The sequence below is a fragment of the Lupinus angustifolius genome, chromosome LG05 (genome assembly GCF_001865875.1).
Source record: "Lupinus angustifolius cultivar Tanjil chromosome LG05, LupAngTanjil_v1.0, whole genome shotgun sequence".
NCBI lineage: Eukaryota > Viridiplantae > Streptophyta > Magnoliopsida > Fabales > Fabaceae > Lupinus > Lupinus angustifolius.
In genome coordinates, this window is record NC_032013.1 from 21,087,744 (window position 1) to 21,109,993 (window position 22,250).

Here is a 22,250-nt window from a genome sequence, read left to right on the forward strand (position 1 = left end):
CTTTTCAAACAAGTGAATACATTTAAAAATTTATATATAGTTATTGGTTATTATTTATTCTTTTGTATTACTTTTATTTTATTTTAAAGTTAATAATAATTACATATAAATAATTAATGATAATATAAAATTTTATTATAATGTATACATTTTCTTTTTTCTATTTCCCAAATGACCGTTTTGTTTTTGTACTCTTCCTCCACCATGAGTTTGAACCTCATAAATAACCACTAGCTTGTGTCACATTTCATATCAGCTTTAATTCAAACTTTCAAATCTTTATCTTCTCTCTTCCTTTCTAGTTTAGTTATCCCTTTTCCTCCTAGCTTTCTGGTTCTTGGTATGCTTTTGTTCACTTCTTAGTTTCTCATTTTGCTTCATACTTCAACCATGGCTTTAGTTTTTTAATTAATGAGATATAGTTTTGTTTCATTTTGCAGTGGAAGTTTTCTTTCTCATGGGGTGCTTTCAAATCTTCCTACACTGTTAGCTAGCTAAGTAACACTAACACCATTGCTCTCTTTATAACATTGTAATCAAGGTAAGAATGCTACTTAACTCTACATGCATAAGTACTACTCATTATTTCATAGGACATTTATTTTATATATTTCATATTTCCTCAATGTTTTCACCTCTCAAGCATATACGTAGTTTCTCCATTAATAAGATATTCTCTATTTGCATGAATAAGACTTTGTACCATTGGATTGGATGAGAGCCTCCTTTATTAGTATGTTTTGTATCAATTAGGAGATGTTAGAGAGATAAGTATATCCAAAACAATATAAAAAAATAAAAAATAAAATAATATGATATTATTATTTTTGAAATATGATGATATGTACTTTTATTCTTAAGTATAAATGTAAAAATAATAACTAGAATATTTTTTTCCCTTTTTATCATCGAGCCTTCTTAGGTGATTAAGGCATACTAAATTTTAATTATTATTACTCAGATGTTATATTTTCTTTACTTTGATTTATTTTTCTTGCTTACCTAATGCATTAATAAACACACGTTCAAAGAGTCACCACCATGTTTTCAAGATCTGGTGCCCTTAAATTGTTCCTGTGCTGTGTGCAGTGACCCTTGACTTATGTCTTTTGAATGCTTTTTTGTTTATAGTATTTTCTTTGTTTATTGGTCAATAATTTCCTTTCTATAACTTTTTATAAGAGAGTTTTCATGATACCTAATAAATGTTACTTTAACCTCTTTATGTATTAGATTTAGATTTTAATGATTTAAACACTGTTGCTGATAAAATAATTTAAGAATAATAATTAATATTATTTTTTATTAATAATTAATAAAAATTAAACATTTCCCTTTCTATGGGCCAATTTTTCCAAACTTTTAGGGGAAGGTAGAAACTGGGAAGTCGAGGCTGGGAGACATAGAACTTTAATTTTTTAATTTTTCTGACGAAAATCATGCATATTATTTTTCTCTAACAGTCCTGCCTGAGCACATTTGTTGTTCTATTTATTGTACCACTATATATATTATTACTTTTTATTGGTTGAAAAAAATTATTTAAGTTAAGATTTTAATTATTAAATATTTTTTATGGCCAATCCATATCTCCTGGTATATAAAGTGACACAAAAGAATGAAAAACAGCAGATTGGACACGATCTTAGCCTGCAGTTATTGGGTGGGTTGTTTGCTTTAGTTATGATGTTAATTATTAAATGTTAATTTTTTATTTTCTATTATACTTGAATAATATATAATGTTAAATTTTTTCAACTTGTATATTGTTATATATAATTTAGATGAGAAGTTGTGGGTCAAATCTAGGATGTTTTTAATCAGAACGGAAACTTTGCCTCACATTAACGATTTTGCAAAAATGGAATTGAAATTGGGCTCAAATCTATGATTTCATGGAGAAATTGAAAAAAAATTGTGGATTTGATTCAAGATTCTCTAGAGCTAAAAAAAAGAAATTATACATTAGAGACACACTTTAGGAAACAAAAAAACAGAACTAAAGAGAACTTATGGATGGTAGATTACTATCCACAATTTTTGTCCAGAAAATTAAAAAATGAAATTGACTTTCCTATTTTCATCATCAATCCGATAATAATGGTAAAGTTGCACCAAAGACGTAAAAAACATTTTTACAGCGCTTTCCACTAAATTTTCCAATTTTTTCAATATATCTGTATGTTCTATTTTCTATTTTTATTGTGATATATTTTTTTATTCATTTTGGACTATTGTGGGTAGTTTTTACTTTTTTGGTAGTTTATTTTTGCATTCTATGTGAAAATTTGTTTCTTTAATTGTGTCATGTTTCACGCGCACGTTAAGACTTGCATGCGCAACTCTGCAGAATCTTTCATTACTTAACTGTTTTGTGAACAATTTGTTTGGGGACATGAATTTCCTTCTTTCTTTAAACATACATAGTTACTTAATTTATTATTACTATGAGCAATGTTTAAAGTAAAGTAGTAACTTAATTTATTATTAGAGGACATTGAACACCTTGCTGTGGTTGGAAGAACCAGACTCTCGAACCACATTAGTTTAACTATGTACAGTAGTGTTTGCTGTTTGGTTACTTCATTGCCCAAATAAATCCTCCCGAAATGTTAGTTTGTTCAAAGCATATATTTTGAAAAGGGAATGTCATACAATAAAACAATAAACAATTAAACACTATCTATTTAAACTTTATGATGTAAGAAATTAACAAAAAGTTACTTATGCTATCTTTTGTAATAAATTTGTGTAAAACAATAAAGTGTATATATAATTAGGGAAGGATTCAAATTTATTCATTACTTCAAATCATTATAATTTTCTACAATGGATAATTAAGATGCTGGGTAGGTTTTTTAATTTACTTGTAAAGTAACTGGATCCCCTTTTGGAAAGGGGTAAACTCCATTTTTAACTGCAGTACAACACTCCCACTATAAACTCTTCCATTCCAAAAGTATGAGTATTCTTGAGAAAGATTTATGTTATTTTTGTAGTACACAACTTTTTTGCTAAGACTAATTTATGAACTGTAAACTAGTTCCCATCCATGCAAACTATATTATTATCTGTTAGATTGAAAATTCATTAATCACATCCGTTAAATTTGTGACTGGTTACCGAACTTTTTAGAAGTCGTGAGGGATATGATTATAGTTTAGAAGTCTTGATCTGGATATACGACTTCTGTGAATGACTTGAAACATCGTTGAGAAGTTGGATTGTCAAATACTGACTTCAGGTGAATGGAAAAAATGAAATAGAAGTCAGATAATACAACACTGACTTCTGGTCAATAGAAGAAAAAAATAAACAAACATCAGATTGTTAGTTACCGACTTCCATGTTTACTAAATTTGAAGTTGAAACCCCGTGTAGAAGTCGTGATTGGGGTCTAAAAAAATTTAAACTTAACTGGCCTCAATTATTTTTGAATGGTTGAATATAGTTCATGTTAGGGGACATTTTTTAATGGGCAATATATACGAAAATTTAATTGAAAAATAGTAATAGAAATTAATTTGATTTAAAATAAAATTAGAATAGTAGTAAATTTACAGATCTCCTAAATGACTTCTTATCCCACACTTACGTGGTTACCTATTACGTCGAGAAATGACACAACATTCTACTCTAGTCTGGTCTTGATCAATATTTGTCTGTCCGATAAGAAAAATATTGTCATCAACCATGAAAGAACTTGACCTAGAACCATAATCTTGATTGAAGATGAACTCCATATCTTTGAGATATATATTTGCCAAATCAGGTGTAGCAATATTAACACCAAATATGCTATTCATTAAGTCATTATCTTGTGAAAAATGAGTGACACTGAGAATTGATATCATCAATTTGATGTTGGTGCGACGGTTCATAGTAAAAAGACATTCACGTCAATTGAATGTATCAAACATTATTGGTTGATACATTGGATGTTGTGACATACTAGGTTGGTTCATCGTAGGTTGGAATATTGGACTTTGAGGTGTGGGGGTTGATTTATATGGCAGGGGTGTGGTTGATTTTGTTGGTAATTTATTATATGTGGGTCTCGGAGATGTGATTTCACATATAAGATGGGTCTAGAATTGGTGAGATACCATCTCATATACTGTTATGTGTGGAAAGGAGATTCGATTGGAGGTCCTTGTAACATTTATCATTGTGATGACTCCAATGCTCAATCCCTTATACATGCTTAAAGTCCGATTTTGCATTTTGATTCTCCCGTTTGTTATTTCTGTGGGGGGCATCAATATTCATATGTGATTGGAGCACGTCCTAGACCAAATCAAATTGTAGTCTGATTCGATCTGTTTGATATCACTCGATGATATAGAAACAAATCAAAGTCGTGCGTGTACTCCACACATTCTTATTTTGTTGGACTTGACATGAGACATTATTGTCGTAAGTCTCATATCGTAGCCATTTAAACTACTAAATTAAGAAAAAATATTGTCAGAAAATTGAAATATTGTGTTAATCAGTAATGATTAAGAGTTTATGATTTTTTATGTAAGCAAACTTCCTATGGTGATGAGTTGTTATAAACTTCTTATCATAATGTAGAGGATCATATTACTTCGGTATATACTAGAGCGATGTTTAAAGAATTTTAAGAATTTATATTGGAAGCTGCAAAAATGAGGAAAATTTCTACCCACCAAACCTCAAAAAATGACATGTTTGTCATTACGATGGTAGTTCTAACATGGACATTAAATGATCATGTAGAAGAAAGAAATCTTTTGGAATGTCATACAGTCATAATGATTTTGTGTTATTAATTTTGGACATGTCACATCTGTCATCTTGTCTGGTTCTTTAGAGATGGACAAAGAAAGCAAATGATGTTTAACATGTGATTTTCCACAACGTGACCTAAGTAAATAATCAATTCAAAGTAGTAGATATGGTGCTCTAGTGATAGTTGCAGAGTGTTATGTAACTTTGCTTGCGAAACAAAGGAAGAGATGTTGGAAAAAGTGTATAATGAATGTAGTAGACTCCAATGGAAACAAAATTCCAGTTACATGGAAAATGATGATAATGCTACTGAAGACTATGCAAAAGACCTTGTTTGTGTACATGCTAAAGGGCGAGTAGCTGGGATGAGCTCAAGTCCGTAAGCATGATAATCAATATGGTATATGTCGAGAAACTAGGCATAATAGGTTGAGTTGTCCAAATGTTGTTGGTAGTTTTCTTTCTTTTTGAAAATGATTTAGAAGAATGACTAACACTAGTGTGATGTAATGAAGTAATTTTTCTAGTTTATGAAATTGATTATGTTATGATAGTTTTGTGTGTATATATACTAGCATATTGATAAACATTCTCTTTTCCTTGGTGGAACTTGAACTCATGACATTAAAGAAGAAAAGTTATTGCCCGATAAATCAAATAATCGAGTACATTTAATGTACTTATCTATACTTTGATAACCTATCAAAAGTTTATCGATATAGTTGATGTTCAGCGAACTTGTATAGAGAAATGTGTCGAACAACAAAACCAAATGTGAAAGCCAATGGATGCTTGATACTTATACAATCTTGGGCATGGTATCACCTACCATTTTCTTGCACCTAGGATGGGCCAACTACCTACTTATCCATTTGCTTCAAGGTAATATAAATTTCTTCTTATGAATAAAATTCATTTATCACTAGAATTTTCAATTTTATATAAGTGGGGTGCTGACAACTTCAACTTCCAAGGAGTTCCACATGGAGATTTGACAGGATATAGGCCATGCTTCGACCATATAGACGTCAACGATGTGAAAGTTTTTAAACTCTTACTCATTACTGATTAACACAATGTTTTGATTTCCTAATAATATTTTTTCTTAATTTTGTTGTTTAAATGACTACCATATAAGACTTACAACAACAATCACCCTTGTCAAGTCCAACAAGATAAGAATGTGTAGAGTGCGTGCATGACTTTGAGTTGTTCCCCATGGTCGAGTGACATCAAACGAATCGATTCAGACTATAGTTTAGTTTGGTCTAGGACGTGCCACATTCACTTATAAATATTGATGCCCTTTATAGAATTGACAATCGTGGAAATCAAGACGCAAACTGTGCCTTCAAGTGTTGGAAGGACCTCCAATCCAATCTCATTTTCATACACAGCAGAATATGAATTGGTATCTCACTAATTCTATACCTTTCTTATATGCAGAACCATAACTCTGAGACTCACACCTAATAAATTATCAACAAAATGAACCACACCCCACCATACAAATCAACCCACCACATTCCAAACTCCAATATTCCAACCTATTATGTCACAACAAATTTTGTCACAATATCCATTGTATCAACCAACAGTGTCTGGCTCTTATAACATTGAACCAACGAGAATGTCTCTTCACTATGAATCGTTGCACCAATTCAAACTGATGATATCAATGCTCATCACCGCTCATTTTCTCACAAGATAATGACTTCATAAATAGCATATTTAATGTTATTGTTGCTACACTTGATTTGATAAATGTATATCTCAATAATATGGGTTTCAACTTCAATCAAGATGATGGTGTTGTGCCAAGTTCTTTCATGATTGATGAAATATTTTCCCTATCGAGCAAACAAATGCTGATAAAGACCAAACTAGAGTTGGACGCCGTGACCTTCCTCAATGTAGTAGGCAACCACATAGATGTGGGAGAGAAAGTCATTGTGGGATTTGTAAATTTACTACTATTGTAACAGAATTTTAAATCAAACTATTTTCTATTACTATTTTTCAATTAAATTTTCTTTCATATAACCTATTCAAAAATTCCCCATAACATGGGCTATATTCCACAATTCAAAAATAATTTAGATCCATTGACTTTAATTTTTTTTAACCCTAAACTTATACATGGGGTTTCAACTCTAACTTTAGTAAATTTAGGCTCATTAACTACCAATTAGACGTTTGTTTATTCTTTCTTCTACTGACGAGGAGTCGATGTTGTACTATCCAACTTATGTATCATTTTTCCATTCACTAGAAGTCGATATTTGGCAATCTGACTTCTCAACGGTGTTTCAAATCCTTCACATAAGTCGTATATCCAAATCATGACTTCTAAACTATAATCATACCCCTCACGGAAGTCATACAATTAACTGATCACAAATTTGACGGCTGAGATTAATAACTTTTAAATCCAACGGCTAATAATGTAGTTCGTTAGGATTCGAATTAACTTACAATTCACAAGTTAGTATTAGCCCAAACAAACACACTCTTTCACGATTTGTAAAACTATGACATTTTAAACATGAAGTTGGTTGATATTTTAAACAGGATGAAAGCTGCAGTTCTAAAGTTGTTAAAGACCTTCGCAACATCACCCCTTAAGTTGTGAAAAGACTACACAATGTCCATACAATAATAACATCCACACTTAATAAGAAGTCATTAAAGCTAATTACGACTTATACACTTCAATTTTTTTACACTCGGGAGTCATTAAAGTCAATCATGACTTCCCCTAGAAGTTGTACATTGAAAATCCGACTTTCAAACAATATAAATAACATACCTATAAGTCGTACATTAGAAATCTGACTTCTGAACAATATAAATTACACACCTAGAAGGAAAATGTCACCATGACTTTTATATAGAAGTCATACCTTGTTTTCAAGACTTCTTAAAAATGCCAAATTGATAATTGATTACCACATGTTTTAATCGAATAGCTAAAACATAGTTCGCTTTGAAGTGAATTAATATCTTAATAGCATTTTAGCATTGACCCAACTTTTTACCTATACATCTACTGTGAAAGAAACATGTGTCATAATTGGACTTCAGAGTTTTAACAGCATAGGTTGTGAAAAGTTGTAGTTGGCCACATATTAAAGGTAAATATAGTTTTACTTTTGATATCAAATCACTACTAAAATTACAAGGATCTGGACAAGTCTCTTCATATGCACCTGTAGTCACTACGTGCGATAATAACACAAATTTATCGTCTTAAATCATATTTCATAAGTTATCTTGTGCTAATAAAATTATTATATATCAATTAAAAAATTTAAACCTCTATTATTATTATTGTTTTTAATGATGGAGAATAATGTATATGATATGATTTGTTATCTCATCTTTTATTTATGGGCAACAGTGGCTAGAGGTAGCTGTCCTTTTATAAAGTGGGGTTTTTGAGAGGTTCGGTTTCCCAAAAGGGAGAGGCAATCTAGGAGGGAAAATATATTCTGCCATCTGTTTATCCTTTTTCATTTATGTGAAATGTTGGGGTTGAGTTGTTGAAGATTTGAAAAATAAGTTATTTATATATTATCTAAAAAGTTGATTAATTTTAGTGTAAAATAAAATTAAATAGTCAGGTTTTATTTGAAAATTTATTCATGTTAATTAGAAGTTACTTAGATTTTTAATATAGTGAAAAATTGATTATTTTAAGATTCTGACTAATAAAAAATATCCAAATATATGTCAATTTTTCATTCCAGTTTATTTATCCCTTTTGCAAAACCAGTTTAGAAGTTCTAAATAGTAATAATGATTGTTTTCTAATTTTACCTTTGTTGAATACTGATGTGCACAAGTAATAATAGAAAGATAATGACTATATGGAGATAAAATGTTAAGTACAATAAATTTAAAATCATTACTTTTCTTAGCTACTTGATTTTAATGAGATAGCTAAATAAGAAGGGAGTAATTCCATCAGCAAAAAGTGATTAAGTTTGAGCAAATTAAATCAGAATGATATAAGATATTTAGCTAATAGAAAAAAATATATGCACTCATGGTATATGAGTTTTATATATTATCATTATATTATTTATCACTCATATTTAATTATCACTGTCTTTTTAAAAAAAGTAATCCAAAGAAATGATAAATAATATAGTAAATGTGTATAAATCAGTAGACTAAAAGTGCTAGATATTACACTCTTTACCTAATGAATGTGGGCTCCATTTATTTATTTTTGTGGTCTGTAATTGTCACTTGGTCTCGGTCCCCATATTTTTCAAAGTGACACAAGATCTTGATAATGATTTCCTACAATAATTGTTTTACCTACTCATTCATTCCATTTTCCCTTCATCAATACTTATATCTATCTATAAGTTACATGGACAGAATAACTTATCCACCTACTGATATTTATCCTAATAAGGTTGTTTGAGTTATAACTGTTCATGTTACTTCTTACACTATCAACTACTCAACTAGAACTAATATTTCATACTGTTATTGGATTCATCATTGCTAATAAGAAAATACTTTAGTGTAAATCTGATTTGGACTTGTGATTGACAATTTTCTAAAAATATATTTGAAGCCTCTATAATCACATTTCCAATAAGAAAATGTACCTTTTGTGATAGGTTGAAACTTTTATTTTGAATTTTTGTATAAAACTTATTTTAGAATAAAACATCATTTGACCTTAAACTCAATTTTAATCTAGATCAATTTTACAAAATTATGTTCATTCAAAATCATTTATTGCAAAACTCTCACCAAAATATGCTGCAGCAAAACTACAAAGCAGAATCTAAGGTAAAAAGCATTAATATGTACTATTGAAGTTGTACCTGTCTACTCTATTATACACCCACTTGAATGTATAGAGGGCCTAATGCAATTAATGATAAAGTGAAGGATTTAATTCTTTGATACCAGTATCAGGTGGCTCATGTGTCACATAAATTCTTTTTACCTTTTTTTAGAGTATTGCATTAATCTGCATTGACTCAGTATTAAAACTACTGGACCCTTTATATAGTGTTACATTAGGCCTAGCAGTAAGGTTGTGTCAAAGGTTCAAATTCTGAAAATAATTTATCTATTTGTGGAAATAAAATTGTGTATATCTACCATTCATATACCTTATGAGTGAGAGTCTCGTGATCTGGACTGCCCTTATTTTATTTTATTTACTCCTTATGAAACAATGCAAACATTTACACACTTTTACACAAAGCAAGAAAAGTACTGGATAAAGTAGACTCTGTACTAAAGGCATATACTTTTACTGCATGTCATTGTTTGAACATAGGAACAGTGTGATGTGGGGCCTCTTTATTCATCTTTTTTCCCTTGTTGATTTTTTCAGTAAGGGTCATCTACCTTTCTAGTTTGTATAGAAGAAGATAATAATGTCTGATATCTTTGATTTAAATCAACTGCCTTTTAGTTTAATAGTCAAGGTTTGAAGTGATTTAGTTTGCTTCTTTATGACATTATAGGTTCATGGCCATAAATGTACATTGGTGTTTTTCTATGTCCTTCAATCTCTTACCTAATTTGGTTTGAAGGAGTTTAATAGCCTAACCACCATTCACTACAAAATGTTTCATTTTTGCTTAATATTTGGCTTTAAAGAGGGTTAGTGACACCTCAAAGAATGTTCTAACTTCTAAGTTGTCCTAAAAATAGTGGTGAGTATAAAACTGCAAAAAAGGTTCCATGCTCCTAAGTAACCATGCCCTTTATTATAGTTGGTGCATTTTTCTTTTGTTCCATGTATGACATATGTATACTGCATTTTCATTATTTATAGTGTAAGCTAACTTGGATGAAGTTCACTTTATCATTCAACTTCTTCATATGGACTTATCTTTTTATATTATTTTCAGGTGAGACACTTTTAGCCTACAAAATCCTTTCAAGTTCTGTTCTGTGATTGATATCATCAAGCATATCAAATGCCAAGATCAAGGTATGATAACCTTATCCATCAGCAGTATCATGTTCCATTGTTTTTGAGTGCTTGTTTCTTTCTTCTTTTACTACCAAGCATATCCCCTCACCCTACGGGTAATAAACTAATCCCTTCCGGGATGCATGATTGTCCCCCAATAAAGGACGCTCTCAGAAATCAAACCCCTTGACCTTTTGGTCATTCTGAGGAGACTTATACCATTAGACCAACGCCTTGTTGGTAGTGCTTGATTCTTTATCCCTATCTGTATATCCTAATTGCTAAAGTTCAAATTTTAGTTATTATTTATGTTTTCCTTCTTATTCAACAAAACATTACATGCTACACTCAGTGCTGCTTAAAGGTATCTCTGCTGCATTTCAGAATTGGTTATGGAGTTTTGGTGCATTTGTCATTAGTGCCAGAAGTCTAATTGTTCTTTGATTAAACTATGTGCATTTATTGGAATGTTCTGCTTTTAATTGTATCATGTTGTGTCTGCATATTTTTGTTTGGTTTTCTAGTGGTCCCAACTTATTTGGTTAGTCCACATTGTATATCTTTAGCTTTCCATCTTTTCATCAAATCAGACGCCTGGGGCTTTGTTTGAATTATGCAGAATCAGATATTACACATTAAAACATTTCACTGTGTTCACATGTGCGGTTACTATGATTGTGACATAATTTTTTTTGTGATTTAAAAAATAAATTTTGAATTTGATGTGGCTCGATGCGGCCCAAATGTGGTCCAATGCAGTTGCGTTGTAGCCGCATCATTGTGATCTAGTGTCACACTGTAATTGCAGTGTGATGCGATTGTGACGGTCACCACAACCATTAGGTATGATCCGCAATTTAAAACAATGATGACAACTATAATTGAGACACCTCCTATCAACTTATGTTGTAGGTTAGATTGGTTATTGTGTTAATTTAGCCTCTTTGATGTAGCTTTTAGAAGTGGGTCTTGTGATATTCATAAATTTTATTCAAATTCTTGGTGTTGTATAGGAACATTTCTTTAGCCCCAGAGTCAATAACCTAAACTGTGAAGTTGAATTAGTTATTAACACTACTATCAATACATTATTGATACAAGTTTCATGGTTCAAACCACCATTGTGAAGATTACTGATCACTGTGCTTTTTCAACTTTCAAGTATAACATATACTCTATTTCTCTGGTAACTTGATCTAGCTGATTTTGTTCATTATTATATTTTCTCTTTAACATCTCTTTTTACTTTGCTTATATTTGTTCATCTGTTTGCTTTTGCTTTTTGTATACTATGTTATTATTTTATCTCTATCATAGGAACCATGTTATGGAGTATTTATTGAAAATTGTGTTATTATAACACAATCTAGATGTTGAATATGGAAGTGCTAACTAACTATTTTTTTGAGTTAAATAGCAGGTTCTGTAAGTAGTTTTTGATGAAACACTACTAATATTTGTTTTCGAACAGGGGATCTGATTTGCCTCAGAGGCAGTCTCCACGAGGTCCACATGCACTTAGGACGTCAAGTTCTGACTCAGATCCGATGCATCATCGTCCAATCGCTGATCGAAGCCCAAAGCTAGGAGAACGACGATCCCCTAAAGGTACTCAACCCGAGACAGTAAATCAGAAGAAGCTAGGGACTCGCATTGCAGACTTGGAACATCAACTTGGTCAAGCACAAGAAGAGTTGAAGATGTTGAAGAACCAGCTTTCATCTGCTGAAGCTGCAAAACAAGAAGCTCAAAATGAACTAGTGAAGAAAGCTGAGAAATCAGTAGTCCCAATAGCAGAAAAGTTCCAAGAGAAATGTACTTCGAAGAGTGCCCCAGAATCTAATGAAATTGAAACCAAAACTCAGTATATTATACCAGCTGAAACCCAACAAGAGACTGATGTTTTCGAAGTTCCGGTTGAGAAGGTGGCAATTGAATTCAGTCAACCTGAAAATCAAGTACAAAAGGAAACTAAACCGTTTGAAGACTCGACTTCACCAGCAATATCGAAGCCGGAGAAGCCTTCAGTGGATGAATTAGCACTAAAGAATGACGAGATAGTGTCATTGAAGTCCAGTTTGGAAGATAAGGGGAAGGAGCTAGAGACAGTGAATAATGAAAATGAGAATTTGAAGAACCAGCTGAATGAAGCAGTTTCAAAACTATCGGCTGCTCAAATCAAGGAAGAGGGAATTACCTTGCAGCTGAAGCAACTAGGAGATGAGTTGGAAGCAAGTAAGGGGAGCGCATACAAGTTGAAAGAGAAGTTGAAATCTACAGAAGTGGAGAAGTCTGCATTGGAATCGGAGATGAAGAAGCTAAGGGTGCAGACTGAGCAATGGCGAAAAGCAGCCGATGCTGCAGCTGCAGTGCTAGCTGGTGATGTAGATATGAGAGTCCCTGAAAGGTGTGGCTCCATGGATAAGCACTTTGGCGGCACGTTTGAGACACCTGCTGGTAGGTACAATGGATATGTTGGGTCTCCTGGTATGGCCGATGACTTGGATGATGGTTTTGGAACCGGAAAGAGGAAGGGTTCTGGGATGAGAATGTTTGGCGATTTATGGAAGAAGAAGGGGCAAAAATGATTTCTTTCCTATATCCCGTGAGTGAATTAGTGGTGTGTACTCTAACTATGGTAATGTTTTTTTGTAGTAGCAGAAGCTGCAAAAAACAGTTGCTTACTGTTGTGCATCTTTCTGATATCTTGTTTAGTAATTTCTGGTATTATTAAGGCCATTGAGCACGTAGTTACTATTGTATTGCATGATATGTGCAAACTAGTGATGTGAACTTTTGAAAGATGGTTTAGATATTTCTATTCTCTTATTGAGATGAAATGTCTTTTTCTTGGAAGGTTTGTTTCTCTTTTTTACTGTGGTGAGTTCATTGTTTTGGGTTGACATCATGTTATCTTAATACCCAACCTTAATCTATAAACTGATGTGTAGCTTTTCACCTTGAGCAACTTTATGTTGAATGGAGAAGATAAGTATGTGGATAATAATGAAGAGATATGAGATGTTGTGGAGAAGCAATGATAGTTGAAAATATGTAAAAATGTATGTAATTCATGAAAGACAACTTACTACTTACAAGAGTGGTGGTAACCATTTTGCATTGCACTTGTGATTAATCATTCCAAATAATAGTCCTAGTATCTTCTATACAATATGCATATCTCATGTTATATGGCTTTCGCATAAGAATAACCCATTTCTTACTCAATTTAACTAGATTTTTTGAACAGGGTGAATTGTAACAATCAGATCTAATATGCAATCAGAAAAACCCTACAGCCTGCACTGCATCTGGTGTTATGTTTAACATTCCCAAACATTTATAAATGATGAATTAATGACCAAGCCAGATAGCACCATATATATTGAACAAAGAGGCATTTTTGCAAGAGCTTGAATACCAAGTATTTCTGATCCAATTCATAATAGAAATACTTATTACACAGTCACTTCATCGCAAAAACAATTTACAATCCAATGGGAGCAACTATTAAAGAAATGGTCATTACACAAAATTTACTAATACTAATCCTCATCGCTTCCATAGTTTTGACACAAGGACAGTAATCCACTACTATTATTTGTTTTATCATCTTCCTCGTCTTTCTTCTGTTCTGGTTCTGCGGGACTTTTGAGACCAGAGGTCGCTGGTTTCTTAATAACGGATATCCTCACTAAAGGGTTAAGCTTTCCACCACCACCGCGTGAATTTTCTGTAAAAGACCAACAGATGGCATGATGTGTTACATTCACATGTTTGTAGTAATATTAATCATCCCCTCCAAGAAAAGTATCAAATAGATCAATAAATCACACTGTAGCTAAATAACTACAGTCAATTCAAAATGAAAGGGTGTAGATGTGAAAGGTGTGCCACTATGAAACTATCTTCCCTGCGCAAGTGTTTTGAAAGGTTAAACAAATATTAGGCAAACAACGAGGATCAGGTTTGCCCATACTGCAAGTCAAAATCCGTCTATTACAAAGTGATCCGACAACAAAATAGTATCAATGGTAAATCCAAAGAACGATGGTAAATGTGGGTTGGGTTCTTTGACTAATACTACATGGTGAGACTGAGACCCAAATCTAAAAGATCAAAGCAGACCCAATATGGTACCCTATGAAAGATGGTCCCCCAATAAATTGATCTGGTCTCTCCCTCTCTCTCCTTCCTCTCCACATGTTAATCCTTTTTAAATAGAAATGACACCATGGAGTAGTGATAACATGACTAAATGTTCAGTGTGCATGATGCATTAATTAAGTTATATTTATATATATAGTTGATTTTCCTGAAAGCTCTTCAGAAATATATCCAAAAATGGCATATACCTTGTTTACCAGAATCATCCAAACTGGCTTTTGCCGGAGCATCATTTGCATTGCCTGGAAGATCTTTTTGCCTCTGACAGATAATAACATAAGCTCAAACAGTTATTGCATAATTTGAACAACTTAATTGAACTAGAAAGGGCACCTTGTTAATAAATGATTACTTTGTAAATAAAAAAACTCAACTATATATATTTGTTGAAACATTTGAAGATCTTTATGTTATGATGTTTTTCTTCCACAATTCGAGTTTAAAAAATCTAGGTAATATATATGAAACAAGATATAAACATCCTGCAAAATGTGCATGAGTTTTTAGGGGATTGTTGAATAATTGAATGTCCACAGAAAATTCCAGATGTTCATGTTCATTTCTCTTCTTAAGAAAGTATTTGTAAGCCATTTAACGGTGAAACTTCGTTTCAGACAATTGAATGCTCAAACAGCTGTTTTGATGCTTTAGGTGTCTTAAATTTAAAAAGCAACATTACTTTCCCTTGTGCTTCTTTCCTGATAATAATATTTTTTCAAAACATAATTTCCTCATATTTACATTACTGCATGTCATTATGTACCCCCATAATCTTTACAGTTGTCAGCTTTACAGAACCTAACAGGAAGATTTGTTAGAGCGAACCATAAAAAAATTCTTAAAGAATAGTGACTATCAGATCCAAAGAAAATAATAGCTGGTTCATAAAAATAAAATCCACAAAAGTCTCTGAGGACAGTGGTGACTGAAGGTGTGATATAAGAATTTGTTCAAAGGGAAATTACAAGTCCGCGGGTTTAATTTTTTGTGATTTAACAATTCAAAAAGTGGACTAAAATTTATCTGATATGAGGTGCTGAATAGAATTGCTGCTATAATTTATAGGGCAACAAGACATTGAAGAAAAATCTATTACTACAAACATACACTCGTGCACTTGACACATTCATACCTTTAGATTATTATTGGAAGTTTCACCATTTGCATTTGAAAGTTGACCTGTTTGCTCTTCATTTTCAATATCTTCATCACGAACTCTTTTAACAAAAGCATTTGAATTCTGTTTGAGAGTATAAACCAAACTTTATAGGTTAGTTTCAAAAATAAGAAAATTGACCTACATCAAAAGGAGTTAACAGTATAGAAGTGACTTAGAAGTGTATCATAGTAATGCTTACATGAAAGACAACTGACTTTATTAGCTTTTCATCTTCTTCTTCCAGCCTTTTCTCCTGAGAATATAATATAACAAAGCTTAACTTCATTGAAGAGAAAAAAATGAGAATGCTTATAATTACGGCAATCCAAATTTAGAAATATTAGACAATCAGAGTTTACATTGGTTGTTTTACAGAGTGCAAGTTCCTGATTCACAATTAAAGGGCAGGCATTGGGGTTTGCAATCAAATATCCCGTGCCACATGCAAGAATATATGAAGCACTAAACTAAAAAGAGGTTTTACGATTGTCATAACAGTTTTCCTACAAGTCTTTAGAATTCTTTATTGAGATAATATTTCTTGAATCAGCTTGATTCGTGAGCTTAAAATTACTACCATGAAACTTATTCTGTTTATAAAAGAACACTTTACAAAAACCAAGGAAAGATTACCAATTATGCTAAAAAAATTGAGAATTTTAGAATCATATTTCATATATATTTCTATTTTAAACAATAATAGTAAGCCCTTGCTTCAAGCAGAAAATTTCTTGTACAAAGCAAATTTACTATATAGCAAGTTTTATCATACCTTGTCAGCTGCTGTGCGTTGCAATGCCTCCAGCATTTCATCAACTGTGACAGTTGCGTGCCTAGACTGGAAAATGAAAGAGACTTGAGATAGCAATTAGTCAATTACCATAGACAGGATGACAAACTTCAAATTCATGCGCGAATGTTAAAGTACATGAAAAGAAATGACCTAAAATATGAATGTCACATTTTCATGGCACCATGCACTATATTCTAAAATGATAAGTTCTAGATAGCTAAATAATTATATATGCTAAGGGATCAAATTTTATACATAGTTATATATAATGTAGTTACAGAAGAGTGTAGTGTGTTGTGTGTACCTTCATTGACTTCATTTCATCTAATGCAGCAAGGATATCCATCTCTCTTTTAGAATCCAGGGTTCTATTCTCCAAAGATTTCATTGCATCTCCCAATTCTTCAGCTTCCCTTTTCTGCTTCATTTTATCAGTTTCCTCGTCCTCTGCACGCCAAGGTTCATAATTTCTGCTTGCACCAGATTCAACGATATAATCCGAATTTTGAGGATCGGTCTTCATGGTAAGCTCAGCTGAGCACTTGGTGCATTTAAAGTAGAACCTGAATATTTGAATTCCCAAATATGTCTGCACAAAGATCAAATTATAAGATCAGAGTCAGAACCAATGTCATAATTCAATTTAAGAAACATGCACATAATTTGTGGAAGGCTGGAAGCCACTTCATAAAATTTAAGTTACACATAACTTCAAATCCCAAAAAAAAACACAAAAATCAATTTACCTTGTAAGAATAGCAACACATTACACCCTAAAAAATATATAACTGCCAACAGAAACAAGAGAGTTTTCTCATTGGAAAGCTTCTTCAAATGGAAATCTCTGATTATCACTACAGGGACAGAAAATGCCCCTTAAAAAAAATTAAAATTATTTTAGTGCCATTTTCGGAATAATATTTCTTGGAAACAACATTTCTGCTTGCAGATGTAAGACTAGATGGGAGCCTCTTGCAGTGGGATACCATTTTTTGTAGGAAACTGAGAATGTTTTACCCACAAGGAGTAATCCATTTTGTGAGAGATGTCAGGACAAGATAGAGAACATACTGCTTATTCTATCATTCTGCCCTTCTGTACGAGAAATTCAGGAGAGCTTTGACCCTATTGCTACTCTTGGAAATGTTCGTAATGTGGGTTTCAAAGATTAGATTGATCATTTAGCCACAAAGCCCAACTGCCAGAATCATGTCAACTTGTAGTTGAATGATGGTTCATATAACAGCAACAACCAAGCTTTAATCCTATAGGCGGGTTCGGCTACAAGGATCGAACAACGCCATAGTTGTCTGTCATAAATCATATTCATCGACAAAACATTGATCTGCAAGTCTTTCCTAATCGTTTCGCTTATGATTTTTCTTGACCATATACAATTGTACTACAAAACACAAAACAAAACGATAGTACTACAATTCACAAACCAAATACAATTGAAAAAATCATCCCTTGAATATGCACAAAATTCTGCTATGGTTCATATAAAATGGAAAAAATAGCTTTGAAATGCAAAACAAAAAATCTCCTAGGACTACAATTGAAAAAACTTCGGATGGGATAAAGTATAAACATCCCTTGAATATGGAGCAGAAGTCTAGTGCTTAAACAAATATAAGACCAACACAGTAATGACCATGGGATTATGGGAAGATTTCTTGAAAGCCAATGTGGAAGCTTCTTTAACAAAAAGAGGGAAACCTGAGAGGTTTTTATTATTATTATGAGAAACACAGATATGTCCATGAAAGGGGCTGCAGCTATCCCTATCCTATACCCATATGCCCCATGCTGATTGAAGCTTTAACAATATATTCAGGCTTATAACTTGTGTTTTCTTCAAGTTTCACAAATTTTATTCTGGAATTAGACTGCCAGAAGGTTGTTTAAGACATTGACACCAAAAAAAAAAATTGTTTTGATAACAGGATTGATGGATAATTTCACAGTTTTTTATCCAGTGTGCTCGTACGCAATCTAATAAATTATTGACCATTAAACTACATTAACTAAACTAGAATCTGAGCTTCAGCGCAACGGTATGATCGTTGCCTTGTAACTTGAAGGTCATGGGTTCAAATCCTAGAAAATAGCCTCATCACTCACGGGGTAAGCTTGCGTACATTTACCCCCTCCTATACCTCACTAGGTGGGAGACTCGTACACTAGGCAACCCTTAATCTTATATAGAATTTGACCATGCAATAGTGAATACAAAACAAACAAAAGACCTAGCCAATAACATATTATTTCATAAATTCTAAACATCACATCCCTCGAAAGCTTAATCTCGAATAGTAATCCTTAAACTGCCAATGCTAGTTCTATAAAGTACTTAAACAAAAACACACAGAAGATAAAAGGCAACCAAAAGAATTCAAGGTAACACAGATAACAAAAATCATCAACAACAGCAGACATCATATGGTCAACTCAATTAGTTAACCCGTGGGATATAAAGTGTGAGTGTCCGGGTTTGAACCTGGAAGTGCGCTCACTTCCCCTCCCCTTAAAAAAACATTTGCCTATTAAAAATCAAAGCAAAAAATCAACAATTACAAAAGAATTGAAATTGAATAGTTAATACTTGAAAAAAGAAAAGAAAACTAACTTCGCCAATAACATCTTCCTTTCGGGAGTTGAACTTGGTGCCTTTGTAGATGTAATTGCCGCAAGTGTTGCATCGAATGCTCATAGGAAGCATCATGCGAACCTTGATCTGTTGATTCTTCGGCCTCCTAGCTCGAGGAAGCTTAGCGGGATCAAAGTCAGGTGGGTAATACTTGTTCAAAACCTTCCTCTCTCCCATGTTTCTTCTTCTTTTTCAAATTCCTTCCTTTTCCTGCACAAGCCAACAAAACCTGAGTATTAGAGTTCAACCACAGAGCATACAAAATGAAACGAATGAAAATTAGGTATCATCCATTCCATGTCCCTCTACTAAAAATCTCTACTTAGTTTTCAGCCATTTCAGCACAATCAACATTACACCAACCCACAGCACAATCAACATTACACCAACCCATAAAGAATTCAAATTCCAAATTCCCCAAATCAAGCAAGAAACGGAAACCTAAAATCCTAAATCAACCAAATCAAAGCAAAATCTGAAACCCTAAAATTACAAATAACTTAAATCAAGTAACAAATGGAAGAAACAAAGTATAAATAGAATAAAGTAATAACACCTTGATGACGGCCGGCGGCGACCGCGAACAGTGGCGGCGATTCGGAGAACTGGACACACAAAAAGAACAAAAACGAAAAATTGAGTTATTTACTGGTTACATGGGCTGACCCACGTTGCGGGTACTATAATTGGGATTAGTGGGAAAAACGGGGATGTTGAAATCCAGAGCAAAAATAATGATGGGAAAAAAATGTTTTATAAACGTCCTCTTCATTTTAATTCTAATTATTAATTTTACGCACATTTACTCGTTAATTTAAATGATTGAATGTTCCTAAAATTAATAAGTAGAATGATGAATAACTTTAAAAAATATTTTTAAAGTAAGTAGACTTATCCCCATAAAAATTAGTCTAGAACCAAACTAGATCACATTAATTTGACTTTTTAAAAATTTACACTAACAAAGTTATATGTTTAAATATTTAATACTTAAACACAAACTAAAATGTAAATTCAACAATTGGTCATACTATATATTTAGTAATGCTAATTTGATATGACTAAAAAAATATGAACTTGCTCAATAATATATTCCCATGTAAAATGTTTATATTGTAGGGATCCTATTTTTTTATTAATATATTTCCAATTTGATATTCATTACTATTTATTTAATATGCTTAACAAATATTAATTATGGTTTACTATCACCTACATTATTTAATATGACTAAGATCATATTTTTATTCTCCACCAATCTCTTTTAAAATTATAGCCACCAAGATTCAAATCATTTTTTTGGCTTATTTTCCAAAGTTCATACACTAATATTTATCATATGCTTTTTATTATAAGTTTTTATCATCACTATATTGCCAAACAACTTCCACCTAAAGCTTATCACTAAGAAAAGGTTCCACAAAAAGGAAAAATGAAGAAAATTTAGATGACTGGATCATGTAAGCTCAAATCGAACTCAATTTTAAAATAACATGTCCGATCCAAGTTAAAAAAAATCTAGATTTAATAAAAAAACACTAAATTAGGTATTCAAACCCAATAAAAATTTGGGTTCCCATATTGATTCACTCAATTTAACATGTCTACTTAGGAAACAATGAATACTATTGACTATATAATATCCTAAAAACTATCTATTTCTCTCATATATCTCCTTCTATATTTACTATTATGAGTAACATATTAATATTCTTCACCACTTTGATGTAAAATTATTGAAACAAAATTAAAAAATTGGTATTAATTTACCTCATTGAAAACGGTATTATACTTAGGAATCGCCAAAAGTATATTTTGAGATCCAAAATAATTTTTTCCATGTTTAATTAGCATGGTTGACATTCTTAAAATTAAATTGGTTGCAATTGACATTAAGCTCCAAAAAATAGTTTGAGAAATAATTAAAATTCTATTGATTGTTAAAAATTCTAAATTTGATTTTAAAATGCTACTATTTACATAAAATCGTGAAAAACAATTAATTATACACTTTTATCACCTACTTTATTTATTATTATTAATAAGTATTGTAATTCTTCACCATTTCGATTTAAAATTATAGAGTTGAATATTCAAATTATATTTGATTTATTATTATTTAATTTGGAATTTATTTCCAAGATAGGATAGTAATAATTGCAAGTTGAAAAAATAAAATTGGAATCAATTTTCCTCCTTGAAAATAATGTTAAAATTTGGAAACGTCAAAAGTATCTTCGAAAACTAAAAAAAACATTTTCCATGTTTATTTAGCGTATTTGACATTTTCAAATTTTTATCAGGTGAATTTTACTTTAAATTTCAAACAATAGTTTGAGAAAGAATTAAAAATATCATCATTTTAAAATAATATCAATTTTATTTTGAAAAACTATTATTTAAATGATTCCCTAAAAAACTACCAACTATACTATTTTTATCCATGATTTAATTAATATTGCTAATACCATGTTATTATTCTTCACTACTTTGATATCAAATTATAGAGATGAAGATTCTAATCATTTTTGGTATTCAAATTCCTCCTTGAAAATAGTATTACACTTAGGAAGCTTCAAAAGTATATTTTGAGACTCTAAAATTATTTGTTTTCAAGTTTATTTAGAATGTTTGATATTTTTAAAATTTCATTTGTTGAAATTGATTTTAAATTCAAAATTAGTTTCATGACGAATAAATAAAATCTTCATTTTTTAGGAAAATATCTCAATTTAATTTTTCAATATCACAATTTCTATAATGTTCTAAA

The 22,250-nt window shown here is 31.7% G+C and overlaps 2 protein-coding genes across 8 annotated transcripts; one reads left to right on the top strand and one right to left on the bottom strand.

Annotated features, from left to right (window-relative positions):
• Positions 441–13,585, top strand: LOC109348054 (interactor of constitutive active ROPs 4-like). Of its 6 annotated transcripts, none has more exons than XM_019588249.1 (3): positions 441–541; positions 10,647–10,729; positions 12,183–13,585. In XM_019588249.1, the coding sequence occupies exons 2-3, from the start codon at positions 10,716–10,718 to the stop codon at positions 13,297–13,299; spliced, it is 1,131 nt and encodes a 376-aa protein (XP_019443794.1). In that variant the 5' UTR covers positions 441–541; positions 10,647–10,715; the 3' UTR covers positions 13,300–13,585. The 6 variants fall into 6 exon arrangements, with proteins under 6 accessions (XP_019443794.1, XP_019443799.1, XP_019443798.1 ...); XM_019588254.1 differs by lacking the exon at positions 441–541 and adding an exon at positions 10,102–10,122; XM_019588253.1 differs by lacking the exon at positions 441–541 and adding an exon at positions 10,199–10,217.
• Positions 13,912–20,190, bottom strand: LOC109348055 (coiled-coil domain-containing protein 94 homolog). 2 transcript variants are annotated; one of them, XR_002107696.1, is made up of 9 exons: positions 20,037–20,190; positions 19,460–19,690; positions 17,135–17,419; positions 16,810–16,875; positions 16,237–16,290; positions 16,011–16,118; positions 15,067–15,139; positions 14,191–14,444; positions 13,912–14,025 (listed from the first exon to the last, which is right to left on the bottom strand). XR_002107696.1 is itself a non-coding variant. In XM_019588255.1 (8 exons), the coding sequence occupies exons 2-8, from the start codon at positions 19,655–19,657 to the stop codon at positions 14,257–14,259; spliced, it is 972 nt and encodes a 323-aa protein (XP_019443800.1). In that variant the 5' UTR covers positions 19,658–19,690; positions 20,037–20,190; the 3' UTR covers positions 14,068–14,256. The 2 variants fall into 2 exon arrangements, 1 of the variants encoding a protein (XP_019443800.1); XM_019588255.1 differs by lacking the exon at positions 13,912–14,025 and having other exon boundaries at positions 14,068–14,444.